This window comes from Ochotona princeps, chromosome 1, assembly GCF_030435755.1.
Source record: "Ochotona princeps isolate mOchPri1 chromosome 1, mOchPri1.hap1, whole genome shotgun sequence".
NCBI classification, from domain to species: domain Eukaryota; kingdom Metazoa; phylum Chordata; class Mammalia; order Lagomorpha; family Ochotonidae; genus Ochotona; species Ochotona princeps.
In genome coordinates this window covers 85,566,698-85,585,293 of record NC_080832.1, presented here as the reverse complement: position 1 = coordinate 85,585,293, position 18,596 = coordinate 85,566,698, and the positions used below count along the sequence as shown (strand labels likewise).

General features: G+C 39.8%; 1 protein-coding gene across 11 annotated transcripts in view; it reads left to right on the top strand.

The window, feature by feature from the left end:
* Positions 1 to 18,596, top strand: part of FAM135A (family with sequence similarity 135 member A) — a 117,557-nt gene that overhangs the window by 85,683 nt on the left and 13,278 nt on the right. For 6 of the 11 annotated variants that reach the window (XM_058661578.1, XM_058661564.1, XM_058661559.1 and 3 more), the window contains 6 exons: positions 5,192 to 5,265; positions 6,599 to 6,753; positions 6,974 to 9,320; positions 10,320 to 10,480; positions 17,739 to 17,830; positions 18,290 to 18,387. In XM_058661578.1, coding sequence (XP_058517561.1) covers positions 5,192 to 5,265; positions 6,599 to 6,753; positions 6,974 to 9,320; positions 10,320 to 10,480; positions 17,739 to 17,830; positions 18,290 to 18,387 — 2,927 coding nt within the window. The remainder of the gene's footprint in view (positions 1 to 5,191; positions 5,266 to 6,598; positions 6,754 to 6,973; positions 9,321 to 10,319; positions 10,481 to 17,738; positions 17,831 to 18,289; positions 18,388 to 18,596) is intronic. The other 5 variants (XM_058661630.1, XM_058661623.1, XM_058661602.1 and 2 more) reach the window with 3 other exon arrangements.

The following is an 18,596-nucleotide window of genomic DNA, read 5'->3' as shown; positions in this document are numbered from 1 at the left end:
AGTTACAGGAAAAAGAAAAATAAAATTGGAAGCAGTGACCTCACTCACTTTCCCCTTACCACCCTAATCAGTAGTCCACATGGGCATGCATCCTTCTCAACTATGTAAATATCAAATTTTTTTAAAGGTGGGGAGTGGCTGGTGGGGCCATCAATAGTGGCAGTGCATGCTAATCCTCCACCTGCAGTGCCAGCATCCCAGGTGAGGCCTGGTATGTGTCCTGCTGCTCCACTTCTGATCCTGTTCGCTGCTTATGGCCTGGGAAAGCAGCAGAGGAGGGCCCAAATCCTTATGCCCTGCACCTGATGTGAGAGACTGCAAAAAGCTCCAGGCTCCTGGCTTTGGACTGGTTCAACTCTGGCTGTTGCAGCCATTTAGGGGGTGAATCAGCAAATCAAAGACCTCTCTCTCCCTCTGTCTCTGTATCTCTGCCTTTCAAACAAACCAAAAAAAAAGTTTTTTTAAGTGGGACATACTAGGTCAAAATTGAAGAACCTGGGACTTGAGCTGGAGTCCATTTGGCCTGCTGGCATCCCAGATGAAAGCTTAACGTACTAAGCCACAGTGCCAACCTCATGAATTTGGTTTTATTAAATGTTAAATTAATTTACTTTTTAATTATTTATTCACTAGAAATATTTATGTGTTATACTTGCAGACCCACTATCAAGTGTGTATACTCTAAAACATTCTTTAAAGATCATCTTGCCATTTTCATTTTTTCAGTCATATATCTTAATGGGAGTATTTATTTAAACATAATTTAATCTTTTGTGTATATTAAATGCTTTTGCATCTTCTTTAAGACTTCATGTCCTAACCCACGTTAATGAAAAGATTGTCTCTTTGTTTCTAAAAGCATTGAAATGACAACTTTGACATGCCAGTCAATAGTAACATCTTGAGTTATTTTTTGTGAAGATGGGAGAGTCAGGGTTCATTTTTATTTCTATACTGTGTTCCAGCATCATTTATTGAACATTTTTTCTGTTGCTTTGCCTTATCATCTTTGTTGGAAATCAGCTGATTAATTAATAAGTGTGGATCTGCTTTGCAGTTTTCTTTTCTGATTGATTCGCCTGTTAATACACTAACTTGATTGTTGTGGTTGTGTAGAAATTCTTGCAGTCAGGTAACTGTGGGTCCTTTCAGTTTTTCTTCTTTTTTGTGAAATAATTTAGCTACTCTGGATCCCTTCCACTTCTGTACAAATTTCCCATCCATTTTTCAATTTTTATTTAAAAAATAAACCTTTTCAGATTTGGGATTACGTTAAGTAAACTATATGTATCAGTATAAGGGAATCTCCCCCTGTGCTACATTGAGCCAGATAACTGTGGATGTGAAGTAGCACTGCATTTATTCAACTCCCTATATTTTTAGCTCTTTAGTTTTTCTCAAAAGTACTGATTTCAGTTCTTCAAGTTTTCCTGTCTTGTATTTATTAATAAGAATTTTAAATTTTCTGATGCTATTATTAATGGCCTATTTTTCATGACTCCATGAAATACTCTTATAAATACCTCTACAGTTCATTTTCTTTTGTTTACTTCACTTTTTTATTTATTTGTTTATTTTAAGATTTTTTTAAATTCATTCCCCCCTCCAAAGGTAAAAAATTCATACCGGAGGAACCAGGTTTAAAAAAAAAAAGTTGAAGCTTTTCTCTACTGTTTCATTCTTTAAATGCTAGCAGCAGCCAGACACCAGCCAGGTTGAAGCCATCCACCTGGAAGGCCATTTGTGCTTCCGACATGGGTGACAGGGACACAATAGTTTAACCATAGTCGCTGCCTTTCATTGTGCACAGCAGTAGGAGACTGTGTTGAAATGGGGGCCAGAATGAGTCCAGGGACTCCGGAGTGAGACACAGTCATCCTGAGTAGCATCCTCACTGCCGCCCCGGACACTTACCCCAGATTGCTCTGTGCATGTGCTGCGCACCAACATACCCAATAACTTATAAACTGACTAGAATTGTATTGAATAATAAACCTTTAATTCTGTAATAGGAATTTGTGATATCTTGCAAGGATTTAAAGAAAGTTTGTTTACCAAATATTTGTGACATGTTTATTTTTTCAAGATAGCATAAATACCTTTAGTGCATATAGATCATGCACTCAAGATTAATATATAGGGTCCAGCGCTGTAGCCTAGCAGCTAAAGTCCTTGCCTTGAACACACTGGGATTCCATTTGAGCGCTGGTTCTAATCCTGGCAGCTCCACTTCCCATCCAGCTCCCTGTTTGTGGCTTGGGAAAGCTGTAGAGGATGGCCCAAAGCCTTGGGACCCTGCACCCATGTAGGAAACCTGGAAGAGGTTCCTGGCTCCTGGCTTCGGATCCACGCAGCACCGGCCGTTGCGGTCACTTGGGGAGTGAATCATCGGATGGAAGAGCTTCCTCTCTGTCTTTCTTCCTCTCTGTATATCTGACTTTGCAATAAAAATAAATAAATCTTTTTTAAAATATCAATAAATAACCTGCAGATATAAAACTATCATCATAATTACTATATTAGTAATTTTAGCAACATACTATGAAGAACACAAATAAAAGATCATTTTGCCATTATTAGTAAATACGTTGTATTCTCAGGTTTTCTTCCATTTAGCAGTTTCCTAAATTTTGAATAGTTGATGAATTACAAAAAGATTAGTAATATACACAAAACTCACTTTTACAAATAAATATATTCTAGGTGTAAGCTTATAATTTTTTTCTTTCTATGTATGTCCTTTGCCTAAAGCTAAGCACTTTTACCATCAGGTGGCAGTCATACTGCATTTATGACCACATAATAATGAGTGGGATTGCTAATTGCACATTGCTACTGTATGGAGAGAGCTTAGAAGAATCGTGGCTACATAGAAGAAAAGAAAGATTTCTAGTAACATTCAGTCTAAATGCAGAAGGGAAATATAGTTTAGAGAACAACATTTGAAGTTGTGCACATCTTTATTTGAATCTCAACTTCACCACTTAACTATCTTTGTTACCTTGGCCAAATGATTTTCCTCTTTGCTTTAATTTCCTCACTTAGTAAATGAACCTAATGACTATTTCATACGACTTTCTATGATTTAAATGAAAACATAAAGCTTTTAGCATAAAACCTAGTAGGTAGGATATTTACAGAAAATGATGGTCTAGAAATTAGAGAAGGTAGGGAGAGATGGAACCATCACAACTAGCTGGTTTTGCCTGTCAAACTACAACTGCAGAAATCCAGGCAACTTAGAGATGCTTGTGTTCATGTTTTATACAGCACTTAGGATAAACATCTAAATAGATAGTTTTCCCTCATTCTCTTAGTGTTAGAAATAAGAAGCCATTAGATCAAAAGCAAAGGTATAGATGACATGCTTCGTCTCAATGATCTATTCATTGCTCTCATCACATACACCCAGGATCATCTGTTTACAGAAACAAGTAAAATTGGTAGGTCTGAAACTTACCTGCCTGGATCTTCCTTTTGAGTAAAATAGATGTCTGATTTATTATGCATTTAAAACCAAAGATCCAGGCCCAGCGTGATAGCCTAGTGGCTAAATCTTGCCTTGCATGTACTGGGATCACATATCAGTGCCAATTCGTATCCCAGATGCTCCAATTCCTTTCAGCTCCCTTCTGGTACCTGGGAAAGCAGTTAAGTACGGCCCAAAGCTTTGGGACCCTGTACCCATGTGGTAGACCTGGAGGAAGTTCCTGGCACCTGGCTTCAGATCGGTTAAGCTTTGACCGTTGCAACCACTTAGGGAGCAAACCAGCAGACAGAAGGTCTTTTTTGTCTCTCCTCTCTGCAAATCTGCCTATCCAATAAAAATTTAACAAAAATAAATCCTTAAAATGCCAAAGGTCTGTAAATCAGATATTATTTAGGAAACAATCTTAGATGTAATTTCCTTTTTTATATTTATTTATTTTGAAAGTCTAAGTTACACAGAGAGGGAGAGAGAGTAAGATGGCTTCCATATACTGTTCAGTCTCCAGATGACCACAGCTGCCAGGGCTGGGCCAGGAACCAAGAACCAGGAGCTTCATCCTGGTCTCTCAAGTGGTTGGCATGGTTCTGTAACATTTGGGCCATCTTCTGCTGCTGTCCAAAGCCGCCAGCAAGGAGTTAGATTGGCAGTGGAACAGCTGGGAATCAACTTGTGCCCATAAAGAATGCTGGCATGTAAGACTGCTGCCTTATGTGCTGTCTGCAATGTCTGCTGCAATGTAATAAAATTGCTTTCCTCTTTGTATCCCACAAGTAAGATAGCTCTGCTATTTACTAGTAATTTTTAACATTATTCCAAATAGTAACTATTACTAATGGTAATAATAATATCATCAAAATGAAAGGATCAAAATACAACCATGTTGGAAGAAATATTCACTAGGTTCATTATGTGTTTGCCAAGAATTTACATCCATACAAGTTATGTAATATGTTTTGAGGGCTACAAAGTTCATCAAAATATAACTCTAACCCTAAAAAAAATCATTACACTTTAGGAGGGGAGATAATTACCATGTACATTTTAAGGCAAGGGTGGTAACTACTATATTAGCAGTTAAAATAGCTTTTATTTAAGTATATTTTCCAGATTGCAAGCTGCTTACATAAATTAGCTTGTTCTTTATAGTAACCTCATGTGTTAACTAATTTGATGGCACAAGTCCTTGGGCCCCTGCACACATATGGGAGACCTGGAAGAAGCTCCAGATTCCTGGCTTCAGACAGGCCCAGCTCTGGCCATTGCGGCCACTTGGGTTAATGAACCAAAGGGTGAAAGATCTCTCTGCCTCTCCTCTCTGTAACTCTGCCTTTCAAAAAATAAATAAATCTTTAACGACTAATATGAAATTTAAAAAGAGAAAACACTTGGCAGCTAGCAGATGTTATGTTATAGGTACCGGGGATGGTGCTAGTAAGAAAACACAGTGTCTAACTTTATAAAGGATAGAGGGGATCCAGAATGTAAACCTAAATACCTCACTTTAGATTCTTTTGATCCTTTTATCCCATGCCATATAAAAATACAGTGTTTGGGCAACACTAAAGAAGGAAGGAAGTTTAATTCTCACTGGGAAGCCCTAATAGAACACAGCTGACTCCATGTTTTCCTTTGCCATTTTATGCCAGATGACTTTTAAAATGCAGCATGTTATTAATATTCCATTTTGCAAAATTTTTTTAGGTACGAAGATTTTCTGAGGCGTTCTTTTGTTTTGAACATCCAAGAGAAGCTGCCATTGCATACCAGGAACTTCAGTGAGTAGCACAAATACAGAATTAAAATGCTTTAATTCTTTTTTTGCTTAAGCGATCTCAAAATTGATTGGTTACAAAATCTATAGAATTTCCAGTTGAAAACATGAGAAGATTCTGGAGTTCCTGAAATCCTCTCTTTAATCAAACAGAGGTTCAGTTGCTTTCCTGATCCACCCCTCTTCCCTTATATCAGATCTGCTGTCACCTTGACATTACCTGACAGCTCTGGCTATAGTCTTCCACTTGGCCATCTTGGTCTGCATGTGCAAATATTTTCACAGGTCAGAACCATTTACGTTCATTACTTTTATTATACATTTTCACAGTTAGGCTGACTGGCAACTGCTCTTAAATTTGTAAATAATTTATGAACAAAATATAAGAGAAAAATGCCTTCCTCCATACTAAGTATATATTTAAGCATGATTTTCTTTGGCTTTAAAGAAGATTTTGAGATTTCTAGAACAGACAGAACAAAGGTGAAAAAGTTTAGAACAGTGGTTTTCCTAGGGTTGACTTGGGCTGGGAGATTGAGAAGAAATCAGAGAAGTCTAAAAAAAAAAAAAAAAAGAAATCAGGGAAGTCTAAATATAAATGTTCTATATCTTAAAAATTTTTGTCAAAATTACATAGACAATATTTATGTATTTCAACGCATATAAATTATTCCTCAAAAAAAACATGAAAATAATTGTGGAGCAAGAAGTAGGTAGGAAGTGCTGAGATACAGTTAAGACAAAAAAGACAAGTATTGTTGAAACTGGATAATTGGTACAAGGAAGTTTTTAAACTTTTCTGTCTACTTTGATTTGTTGAGATTGTCATGGAAACAAATTTTTTAAGTCTAATAAAACTTTATTAACAAATCATATACGTTGGCCATCGTTTGGTTGGAAGTTGTCTTTAAAAAACTAGAAAGGTGGGCGCCTAAAGTTGCTTTTAATTTTATAAATTAATATGTGTTTGGTAGAACAGTAACATGGAGCACTTTTTATCATACTCAAATAATTAATAAGCTTTTGGTATTTCTCCCTGTGTGCTGTTCATAGTATATTAGAAAATTCTACTGTTAAGCACTCACTTAGAAATAACATAAGAATATATAAAAGAATACAATAGAAATTAGACAGTTTTTCCAGACTCCTAATTTTGTTGCCAACAAATTATTTTTGTTTTGCCAGGCTTTTTTTTTTAATTGGTTAAGTAGTTCTTTTATGAAGAGGTTATATATTAAGGAGGAGGAAAACAGTGGCTAGGAAAGAAAAAAAGGGTAGTCTGTAAAATGGAGTGGAATATAATTTTTCATTGCAATCTGACATGAAATGTTTTTCAGTGCTCAGAGTCACCTACAGATGTGCACCGCTATCAAAAATACTTCCTTCTGCAGTTCTCTTCCACCCCTACCAATTGAATGTAGTGAATTAGATGGTGATCTCAATTCATTGCCTATAATCTTTGAAGATAGGTATTTAGATTCAGTTATTGAAGGTAAGTATAATCTAAAATATAGAAGTTTTGTTTAAAAAATTTATATAAAAAGTATTTTCTTCCTAATGTACATATATTCCCTAATATGCAGCAGTTTCCCCCACTAGTTTTGTTTATTTTTGAGGATTTTTATTAGGAAGTTATAGTTGGAAAAAGTAGTCTTAATTATTTGACCTCTCACACTGTTTTAAATCTGAATCTTTTTTTCTTTGGATAAAAGACTTAGATGCACCTTGGATGGGAATTCAGAGTCTTCAGAGATCAGAATCCAGTAGAATGGATAAATATGAAGCTGAAGAAAGCTCTGTAGCAGGACTTTCTAGCCCCGAGTTGAAAATCAAATCTGCTGGTGCCTCCAGTATTTGGTATACAGAAGGTGAAAAGCAGCTAACAAAACCTCTAAAAGGAAAGAATGAAGAATCAATTAAGTCCAAGGTTAAGGTTACTAAGCTCATGAAAACAATGAAACCTGAAAACACCAAAAAGCTAATAAAACAGAACTCTAAGGATTCTGTGGTTTTGGTAGCCTACAAGTGTTTGAAAAGTACAGCATCAAATGATCTCACTAAGTGCGTTGATGGCACTCCTTCACATAGTCAGAAGGAAGGTTTTGATCCCACAATGTGTGGATATGATTTTGACCCAAAAATGTACACCAGAGAGACAAGTCAAAAGGAAGGTAGCTGTTTGCCAACTAATACAGAGACAACTGAACAAAAGTCTGCAGACATTGACAATATGCAACCAGACCAGTTTGATCCCTTGAACTCCGGCAGCCTAAATCTTTGTGCAAATTTGTCCATTTCAGGTAAACTTGCTATCTCCCATGACGATAGTGAAATTACACAAATGGAACATAATCTGGCATTCAGAAGTTCATCAGACCATTGCCATGAGCATCAAACAACTCCATCTTCAGGAGCTAGAACAACTGAAGTAAAGCCTTGTAATGATTCTTTCAGTGGAGAGAAAACAACTGTTGAAACAGGAGGTTGGACAGAACTTCAGCAGGATGAAATATTGGTGGATAATTTCCTACGCAACTATGAATCCCTAGAATCTAATGGTAAATCTAAATCTGTAGAAATAGCAGCTGAAAAAGAACCTTTGCAAGAAGCAAAATGTCTTTCTATTGGAGACTCATTAGCAAAATTGAGAAGTAATCTGCCTGCTTCTTCTACAAAGGAGTATCATGTGGTGGTCAGTGGAGATGCAATTAAGTTACCAGATAACACCACATATGCCTCATCAAGATTTTCAGATTCAGGTGTTGAAAGTGAACCAAGTTCTTTTGCAACACATCCAAACCTTGATGTGGTCTCTGAAACTATACAGGGACAAAGTCCTTACAATAATGAAAGATTATTTCCTCAGCTTTTAATGAAACCTGATTATAATGTAAAATTTTCATTGGGAAGTCATTGTACTGAGAGTACAAGTGCTTTAAGTGAAATACAGTCATCTTTGACATCCATAAACTCGCTACCTTCTGATGATGAATTGTCACCTGATGAAAATTCTAAGAAATCTGTTGTACCAGAATGCCATCTAAGTGATAGCAAAACTGTTTTAAATCTAGGAACAATGGATTTGCCAAAATGTGAAGGTACTAGAAAATCGAGTATTATTTCGCAACAGCAGAGTGTTGTATTTTCCGAGCAATTGGACAATGAAACTTTAGCAGTACATTCCTTAAATTCAAGCACTAAAGACCCTTTACAATTTGTTTTTTCAGATAAACATACTTCCAGTGATATGAAAAGTAGTTGCGGCTACAAACCTAACTTGGACACTAGGTGTGAAGGCTCCCAGAGTCCTGATAAGTCTGATGACTCTGCAGGGACGGCAGTCTCATTGAATCCAAACTTGGTTTGTGTAGGCACTTCTTGTATTGTTTCAGGTTCTATTTCTACTAACACAGAAATTAGTGAAGTTAGAACTGTGGAAAGAAAAACTAGTGACACATTAAATCTCAAACAGATACTTTCAGAAACCTCTGTGGTTGAAAGTGAAACTCACCTGAGTACGAATGACCCTTTTTCAGCCACTACTGATATGGTAAAGCAAGGGCTTGTAGAAAATTATTTTGGTTCTCAAAGCAGTACGGGTATTTCCAATACATGTGCCATTAGCTACAGCCATTCCGTTAGCCCTCAGAAGGAAGCTTCTGAAAAAAAAATTAGTAGTCTTCAGCGAGTGCAGGGAAAAGAAGATGAGGAAGAAGAGCAGGATCAACAAATGATTCAAAATGGGTATTATGAAGAAGCAGATTATTCAGCTTTGGATGGAACAATCCATGCCCACTATGCAAGCGGCGATGCAGAAGAAGGACTTACAAAGTCTGAGAAAATAACCAGTGACTATCTGAGGGATGGTATAAATATGCCTACCGTCTGCACTTCTGGTTGTTTGTCCTTCCCATCTGCACCACGTGAGTCTCCTTGTAGTGTTAAATATTCCTCTAGAAGTAAACTTGATGCCATTACAAAGCAGCCAAGCAGCGCTTCTTACAACTCCACTTCTTCGATTTCCTGGTATGAAAATTCTCCAAAACCTCAAATACAGGCGTAAGTAATGGAGCACAGTAGAATGTGCTACTACAATGCTAAAGGATTGAGTGTCTGTTTTGTTCTCCAGCTTCTACAAAACAAAAAGTGCTCTTGAATTAGCACTGTTTTGTAACAGAAAATTTAGAAATGAATGCATTCTGCTGTTTCAGAGATAGACTTGTAGATCGCTAATGGTGATCCTGTTTTATAAGCTAGGTATTCCTCATATAAATCTTCCATTGGTAATTTTGTGTTTAGGATAAGTGATAGTTGAGATTAGAAATTCATTTTGTTATCAGCAACTGATTTCTGTCCCATTAATTCCCAGAAAAAAACTGAGTTTTGTTGGCTACGCCTGGGAAGTACGCCTAGAAAAATGAAAAAAAAAAAATTAGTAGGAATCACTTGAATTTGCCAGACCATAATTATCTCAGCCATTTCAATGACTTGCAGAATTTAAATTTTATAAACCAGTAAAATGTCTAGATAAAGCGAGGAATTATGTTGATTATATAGATATGTAGCATGTTGATTTTTATAGGTATATAGCATGTACTGGTCCTCAAAATATCTGCTGCCTCAACCTTGATTGGGCATGTATATTGGAGTTTTAAAATTCCAAATGGTTCTGACTCATACACAAAATTAGTATCTATAGGAAATAAAGCTAGTGAACCCAGTGAGGCAACAGTGACCAACTAAAACGTGTAATATATCAGGAATCTAGAGTTGACTCTCCTTTTTTTGTGACTCTTCAGAAAGCAGGGGTGTGTATGTTGTCTCCCAGTGTATCCGACTCGGGATAGTGTTCATTAGCCGCTAGGTTGTTCTTTTGTTGATATAAAGGATAGAGATCCTCTGACTTTAATTGATTCAGTGAACTCACATTTTTTCTTAATTTTAAAACCAAATGTTACTAGGTTTCTCTTCTGCAGATTTATAAATTTTGTGTTTTAAAAACAAGATATAAGCCTTAGTTAAAAGGTTTTGTTGTGTTTTAATAATATTTTCCTTCAGCTTCCTTCAGGCAAAAGAAGAATTAAAACAGCTTAAACTCCCTGGGTTCATGTACAGTGATGTTCCTGTGCTGGCATCCTCAGTACCTTATTTTAGCGTGGAAGAAGAGGATAGTTCTGAAGATGGAGTGCATCTCATTGTCTGTGTTCATGGCTTAGATGGTATGTGATATCTATTTATGTAACCCATAGCAACTCATAGGAGTTAATCTTTGAAATCAAAAACAATTTTGAGTTGCTTAAATTAATTGAAGCTTAAAACATTCTAGGTATAATATGATTTCTTTTTAAAACAGATTTTCTGTAGAACTAATACTTGTGCCTATGTTGCTTTTAATTTTGGATTTTCTCTTCTCTTATTTGTCAGCTGTCACCTCATGGCAATTTTTTGTCTACCATTGACAGTCTTCCTAGCCCTTTTTTTCCTAGCCCTTTTTTTTTTAATTAATTATTTTGCATTATGTGACAGTTTCATAGGCTCTGGGATTCCCCCCCACCCCTCCCGATGCCCCTCCCCCACAGGGGACCCCACCACCCTGTTGCAGCATTACAGTTCAATCAAGATTCTTCCCTTGCAAACAGATGCCAAGCACATAATCCAGCTGCTCATTGTCCAGATGGATTGAACAGCTTCTTGGGGAGACTATTTAGCTGCGATCAACCCCTAGTGGTTTTAATATTTCTCTAGTTATCAATCACTGCCAGTCTCGCCACTCCCAGCTCGACGAGGTCGTTGCAGAGTTCACTGATTGACACTGTCCATCATAGAGTCTTCTTTCGCCCAGTTTTCGCTGCCAACATATCTGAGATGGTTGATTGACCCGTTCTGTCCTCTATCTTTTCTTGGCTAGGGTTCTGAGTCCAGCTGGTGATCGCCACAATCAGCTTGTAGGTGCAATTCCTGGGCTGGTTTTGTTTTCGGACTGGAGTTGCTCTGGAATCAGTGGGTGTTGCAGACTAGGTTGGTTCTGCCTAGCACGTACTCGGCACTTGCGTCAACCAGTGGGGGCTGCAGCCCAGTCGGGGCGACCCACAATAACCCCCACTAGGCCCGCCCCCTATCCTGGTTTGCCTGTGTGTATAGCAGACTAGTCCAGTCTGTCCCACATCCCATTTAGCTCTTGTACTTGTCCCTGGGTTTTAAAGCTTAGTTTTAACTAACCAGCTCAGCCATCCAGTCCCCACAGATGTTGTTGAGTTCCTCTCTGTCTAGCCACCCCAGCCCCCTTCCAAGTTATCATGTCCTCCCGCGGGAGCAGTGGCCCAGGAGGGGGAACCCATTGTTTCCCTCCTGGGTCGTTCACTGTCTCGGTTTATGCATGTTTCGGGTGGTTCCGCGATTTGACTTAACAGAATTAGTCCCCAGAGCCAGCTTCTGCCAGCTGATGTTGCGGCTAAGACCTTACACCCCTCATCCGTTCTAATTTATGCTTGCCCCAGTAGGGGATTATTTGCTCAGTCTGGCCTTTCCCTGGTCTAGTTCCGATGCGGCGCACAGGTGTTGTAGCCCTGCTTAGTGTGGTCTATCCCCAAGCCAGCCCACGCTCTCCAGTGGGAGCAGCTGTCCGGTGAGGGGACCAGCCCCTAAATTCCCATGCCGGCTCTGCCCCTCCTGGTTCTCACGTGTGCTGGTTGGGCGCTGCAGTCAAATAAAGTACCGGTAACCTCGCCCTGACATTGCACATTGTACACTGGTTTTGTCGCAACCAAACCCGGCCCAACCCACACTCTATTCTGGTGTTTGGATTTGCCAGTGAACAACATGCACTGATTCAGCCTGGTCTGCCCCTGTCCCGTGCCAAATGTATGCCCATGGGAACTTTTCCATGGCCTATTCTGGGCTGTTTCCTATTGTGCTTCTTGCGCTAACCTGGAGGGTCTGTATCTTGCCGGAGGAGTTGCCCAGGCACCTCCCTCTGAGCCTCTCCCTTTGCCAAGTTAAGCGCATACCAAGGGGTTTTTGAGCCAGCTCTTCTCAGTTCACCTCCTTTCCAAGCAGGAACAGTCCTAGCCCATTTTTTTTAAAGGTTTATTTATTTTTATTACAAAGTCAGATATACAGAGAGGAGGAGAGACAGAGAGGAAGATCTTCCATCCAATGAATCACTCCCCAAGTGAGCATAACAGCCGGTGCTGTGCCATTCCGGAGCCAGGAGCCAGAAACTTCTACCAGGTCTCCCACATGGGTGCAGGGTCCCAAGGCTTTGGCTGTCTTCAACTGCTGTCCCAGGCCACAAGCAGGGATCTGGATTAGAAGTGGAGCTGCCGGGATTAGAACCAGTGTCCATATGGGATCCCGGCACATTCAAGATGAGGACTTTAGCCACTAGGCCACCATGCCGGGCCCCTTCCTAGCTCTTTTTACCTTGCGAGTTTTAAAAGATCTGGGCTAGGAAAACCAATATTCCTAAAAATTAAAGGTTCATTAATTAATCAAGGTATAGATTAAATTTTTTTTTATTATATTGTTGACAATCTTTACATAGTCAATTACGGTAAAAAAGGTTCAGGGGCTATAGGGAAGTGGGTAAGACCATCATGTCCATATTGTTTCCTTCATGTATCAGAGGTAAAGAGAGATATTGAGGGAGTAGCCCCACCCAGTTTCCCACCCGTCCCAAGTCGCAGAGGTGGAACATGCTCTGAGATACTTGCCCAAGTGGTTTTAATAGTTCACCAGTTATGAATCACTGCCAGTCTTGCCACTCCCAACTCGATGAGCTCATTGCAGAATCCACTGATTGACACAGTCCATCATAGAGTCCTCATTCGCCCAGTATTCGCTGCCAACATATAGCTGAGGTGGTTGATTGACTTGTTCTGTCCTCTGTCTTTTCTTGGCTAGGGTTCTGAGTCCAGCAGTTCGATTGGGGAGATCCCCAAAGAAACTCTGAGGCACTCCCAGACCAGATTCATGTATGTTCTAGCAACCACAGGGCCCGGCACAGTCCATTGCCACGATCAGCTGGTGGTTGCAATCGCTGGGTTAGCTCTGTTTTCAGTCCCAACTTGCACTGGAACCAGTGGGTGTTGCAGTCCAGCCTGGCTCTGCCTAGCACATACTCGGCCCTGTCATCAACCAGTGGGAGCTGCAGCCTAGTTGGGGCGACCCACAATAACCCCCACTAGGCCCGCCCTCTACCCTGGTTTGCCAGTATGTGTAGCAGACTAGTCCAGTCTGTCCCACATCCCCTTTGGCTCTTGTACTTGTCAGTGCGTATTAAAGCCTAGTTCCATCTAATCAACTCAACTATCTAGCCCTCACGGATGTTGTTGAGTGCCTCTCTGTCTAGCCACCCCTGCCCCCGTCCTAGTTTTCATGCCCTCCCGCGGGAGTAGTGACCCAAGACGGGGGGAACCCACTGTTTCCCTCCTGGGTCTCTCTCAGTCCTGGTTTATGCACTCTTCAGGTGGTTCTGTGATTTGACTTGACAGAATTAGCCCCCAGACCAGTTTCTGCCAGCTGATGTTGCGGCTAAGCCCAAACAACCCTCACCCATTCTAATTTATGCTTGCACCAGCAGGAATAATCCACCTAGCCTGGCTTTTCCCTGATTGAGTCCACATGCAGCGCACAGGTGTTGTAGCCCCGCTCGGTCTGGTCTGTCCTCATCCCAGCCCACGCTCTGCAGTGGGAGTAGCTGTCCGGTGAGGGAACCAGCCCCTAAATCCCCCCACTGGCTGTGCCCTTCTCTTCCTGGTTCTCACGCGTGCTGGTTGGGTGCTGCAGTCAAATCCAGTACAGGCAACCTCACCCTGGCATTCCATATTGTGCACTGGTTTTTGTCGTGACCAAACCCGGCCCAACCCACACTGTTCTGGTGATCGGATTTGCCAGTGGGTGATATGAACTGATTCAACCTGGTCTGCCCCTGACCCATGCCAGATGTATGCCTGTGGGAAACTTTCCATGGCCTATTCTGGGCTGTTTCCTATCATTCTTCTTGCGCTTACCTGCAGGGACTGTGTCCTTCCAGAGGAGTTGCCCAGGCACCTCCCTCAGAGCCTCTCCCTTTGCCAAGTTATGCGCATACCAGGGAGTCTTTGAGCCAGCCCTATTCAGTTCACCTCCTGTCCAAGCAGGAACAGTGGCTTTTCCTGGCTGGCTTTCACCCCATTCTGGTTCTTGTTGTAGGATGTTTCAGCCCAGCCATGGCTCATCTATACCCACGTACAGCTCACACATGGCTCAGGAGGGGATTGAGACCTAGCCTAGTCAGTCTCACATCTACCCTGGTTCTCCAGGACACCAGATGGTTTGGGGTCTGGCATGGCCCGGTGCATCCAATCCCAGCCCACACTAGTGCCTTGGGAGACTACAACTGTTTCCTTGTTAGAACGCAGCCCCCATTCCAGCACACGTGCCCCTTGGTGGGAACCTCAACTCAGTTAGGGTGTCCCCTTGGCTCCCAAACTGGTCCTGTTCCTAGCCGTGGATCACACGCCTGCCAGTGGTTGCTCTGACTCAGCTTATCTCAGTCCCTCATTTGTCCTGGCCTCTGCCTTAGACACTGTGGCTTAGTGTCCTTGACTCAAGTATACCAGTAGGTGTAAGAGCCTAACTCGGCATGACCTGTGCTCCATCCTGGCAGGCCCGGGCGCAGTTCACCATGAGCACATGGTGGCTGGAGTCCGGATCTGAGCAAGACACCCCATCCTGTGGCCCCTCAGTAGCCTCCCGTCTGCCGGAAGTTTAAACCCCCAGGCCCAAGGTCTCGCCACTCCCCAATCCCGCTCACCACCCAACAAGGGCGGTGGGTGTGTTGCCCTAAAGTTTCAAGCCTCTGTTTCCGGATAGTACCAGGAATCCTGTCGCACCTACACTAAAGTTGGGCCTGTTGATGGGTGTCCCCAAACAGCTATTTCATATCGTAAAAACCTCAGAGCTCACCGCCGGGCAGCCAGCAGGCACAGCCTGGCACCACTTAGTGTACTGGCTGCCCAAAGCCAAGGACTCGCCCAATGCCTCACAGCTGTGGGTTTGGCCTGAGTCTCCGGCCGAATTCCACCTCGTAGGGGCGCCAGTATTGTGATTCTATAAAAACAAACTAGATTTTATAGATTATAAAAACACAAAAGTATTTATTTCCCAAGAAAGACTTCCTGACCTTCTGACAAAGACTACTTTGAAATTCTCTGGGCCAAGGAAACAATATGGAAATAATAGTCTTACCCACTTCCCTATAGCCCTTGAACCTTTTTACCCTAATTAACTATGTAAAGATTGTCAAAAATATAATTTAAAAAATAGGATTAAAAAAAAAAAAGAAATTCTCTGGGCCTAGCTCAGGTGGCTAAATCCTCGCCTTGCATGCATTGAGATCCGATATCCACGCCAGTTCATGTCCCAGATACTCCAGTTCCCATCCAGTTCCCTCCCTTATGATGTGGGCAGGAGTGGAGTATAGCCCAAAGCCTTGGGACCCTGCACCCATGTGGGAGATCTGGAAGAAGCTCCTGGCTCCTGGCTTCAAATCAGCTCAGCTCTGGCCATTGTGGCCATTTGGAGAGTGAACCAGTGGAAAGAAGATCTTTCTCTCTAGCTCTCTTCTCTTTGTAAATCTGCCTTTCCAATAAAAGTAAAATAAATCTTTAAAAGAAAATAACTCTCCAGGAACATACTATTTCTGTCTGCTTGAACAATGGAAAAATATGGAATATATCCCATTTTATTCCTAAGAGTTGATCTAAGTTTGTTATCTGACCAAGATATTGAAGCAATACCTCCCCCCAAAAAAGAGCAAACTTTTATTTATATATAAATATACTTTATGAAAATTTAGCAAATAGACTTAATATATTAAAGTCTATTGCTAAAAAAAAGTATTGCAATGCAAGTAGAATTGAATTGTCAGAATGTAAAAGTAGGCATATATAATAAATTTATTGAAGAAGGACAGTCAGCAAACTTTTTCTGTAAAAGACCAGATAGTAAATGGTTATTGATTTCTTTTGTCTATGTCACATATTCTGTTTTAGGGTTTTTGTTTGTTTGGTTGGTTTTTTTTGTTAGTGTTTTTATCTTTAAATAACCCTTCAACAAATGTAGAAGCTGTGTTACCTTGCAGCTGTGTATGAAAACAGACCAACAACTGGGTCTGACCTGCAGACTCGTCTGCTAACCATTGAGTGGTTTTGTGTACGGGTACATCCTCCCTGGCCATCATTTTGTTATGATGTTATACAGCAAACTTGTGGACACCAGAATCCATGAGTTCTTTCTGAACTCCTGTCTAGGTATTGTAGATCATGAGCTCAACAGTAGTCTGTCAAAATGGCATACATATTTTATATAAAAAGACCTTGAAGCAGAAATGCTATCTGCTGTAACAGTTAAATATTTGAAAAACAAAGTCATGAAGGAAAATTGTTGTTAATGAAATGTATCAGCAAATCAAGTAAGAAACTATTGAGTATCCATTCCTTTAAATAAAGCTAGTCTGGCATTTATATTTCTAGCGCGTGGAAAACTTAATAGTGCAACACTAGAAATGCTCTCGGGCCCAGCTTGATGGCTCAATTGGCTGCAAATGCCTCCCAGCATCACCATCCCAGATGGGTACAGGGTCATGTCCTTTTTCCAGCCAGCTCCCTGCCAGTGGTCTGGAAAAGTAGTGGAGGGTCCCAAAGCCCTGGGACCATGAATCTATTTGGGAAACTTTAAAGAGGCTCCTCTCCTGGCTTCGAATCTGCCTAGCTCCAACTGTTGCAGCCATTTGAATAGTGAACTAGTAAATCTGTCTTTCCAATAAAAATAAATCTTTTTTTTAAATGCTCTTTTTAAATTAAGTCAGGAATAATATAACTATCAATAAATTAAATAATCAGATAGCAAATAATAGGATAAAAGACAAATAATAGGATAAAATTTTTAAATTTACAATTAATATTAATTAGTAAACCAAAGGCATTAACTAAGTTTATTGAAACTAATTTTTAAAAATCATGTTTTTATATTTAAATGTTTTATATATACTTTATATTGAAGTGAACAACTGCTAAATTACTTTAGATGTTTAAATGAATTTTTATTTCTCTGAAGCTATACTGTGCCATCAAGAAGCTCAACAGATTAAATTTTATTACAAAATGCATTCAAGTTTTGTTAAAATCTTACCTGCCTATACTGGTGATGGTAAATTGGCAGTCATTTACAGCTGCTAGGGCCAACAGCACTAAAGTGATGTCCTAATAGTTTAACAAGCAAATGCTCCAGCAAGTGATGAGTAAAAGCCTCATTAAGACCAAAACCTCCTGAGAAGCATAAAAAGATGATCTCTAACTTTGTGTGTCTCAACAATTAATGGAGTGCATTGTCTATTTATAAATGATGTAAGCTATAAACTTGTTTCTGAAAATTGTAAAAATGTATATAATGGATGTTTTACTTTATCTAATAAGCATCATTTTTGCTTTCTAGGTAACAGTGCAGATCTCCGATTAGTAAAAACTTACATTGAACTTGGACTTCCTGGAGGAAGAATTGATTTTCTCATGTCTGAAAGAAATCAGGTAAAATACAGAAGCAAGCCTTTTTTTTTAATTTTATTTTACCAATTTCTACTTTAATATTTGCTTCCCACAAAATGCCTATAGTAATAAAAGTTTCTCTGATTGCTCTGTCATTAAACATAAGCACAAATGCTTATTTTACATTTTGACTTAGCTCTTATCTTCACCTAAAATATTTCTGCAACTATTTCAACAGTTAAACCATAATAACTAATTTTATACTGCTAAAAAGGTAAAAGCTTTAACAACTGAATGAAGCAGCTGTTGCCAGGATTAATAAATCTTTAAATTTCTAGAATCTCATTTTTTGGGCCATTTTAATGTAATAAATATCATATTCATTAACTTCTCCTTTAAAACGTTCATTTAACCGTCTTTTTCCTTGCCTTAATTTGAAATAGCATTTTTTGCATAATATTATACCAGTTTCAGTAATATGTCTGTTTTGCTTTTGTTCAGAATGATACTTTTGCTGATTTTGATAGCATGACTGATCGACTTTTGGATGAGATAATTCAGTATATTCAGATATACAGTCTGACAGTCTCAAAAATAAGGTAACTTCTGTAATACAATAACTTAAATTCCATACTTTCCTGAGTCATAGAAAAACTAAACAGAATTTGAGGTAGTATTTTCCCTTCAAATATTGAAAACTGATTTATGTTAATTTTCTAGTAATATAAACATGTCGAGAAAAGACTGTATTATGTGATTCTATAATGATTGCTTAGTACCGTGGAAGGTAAGGGAAATGGGTAGGTAA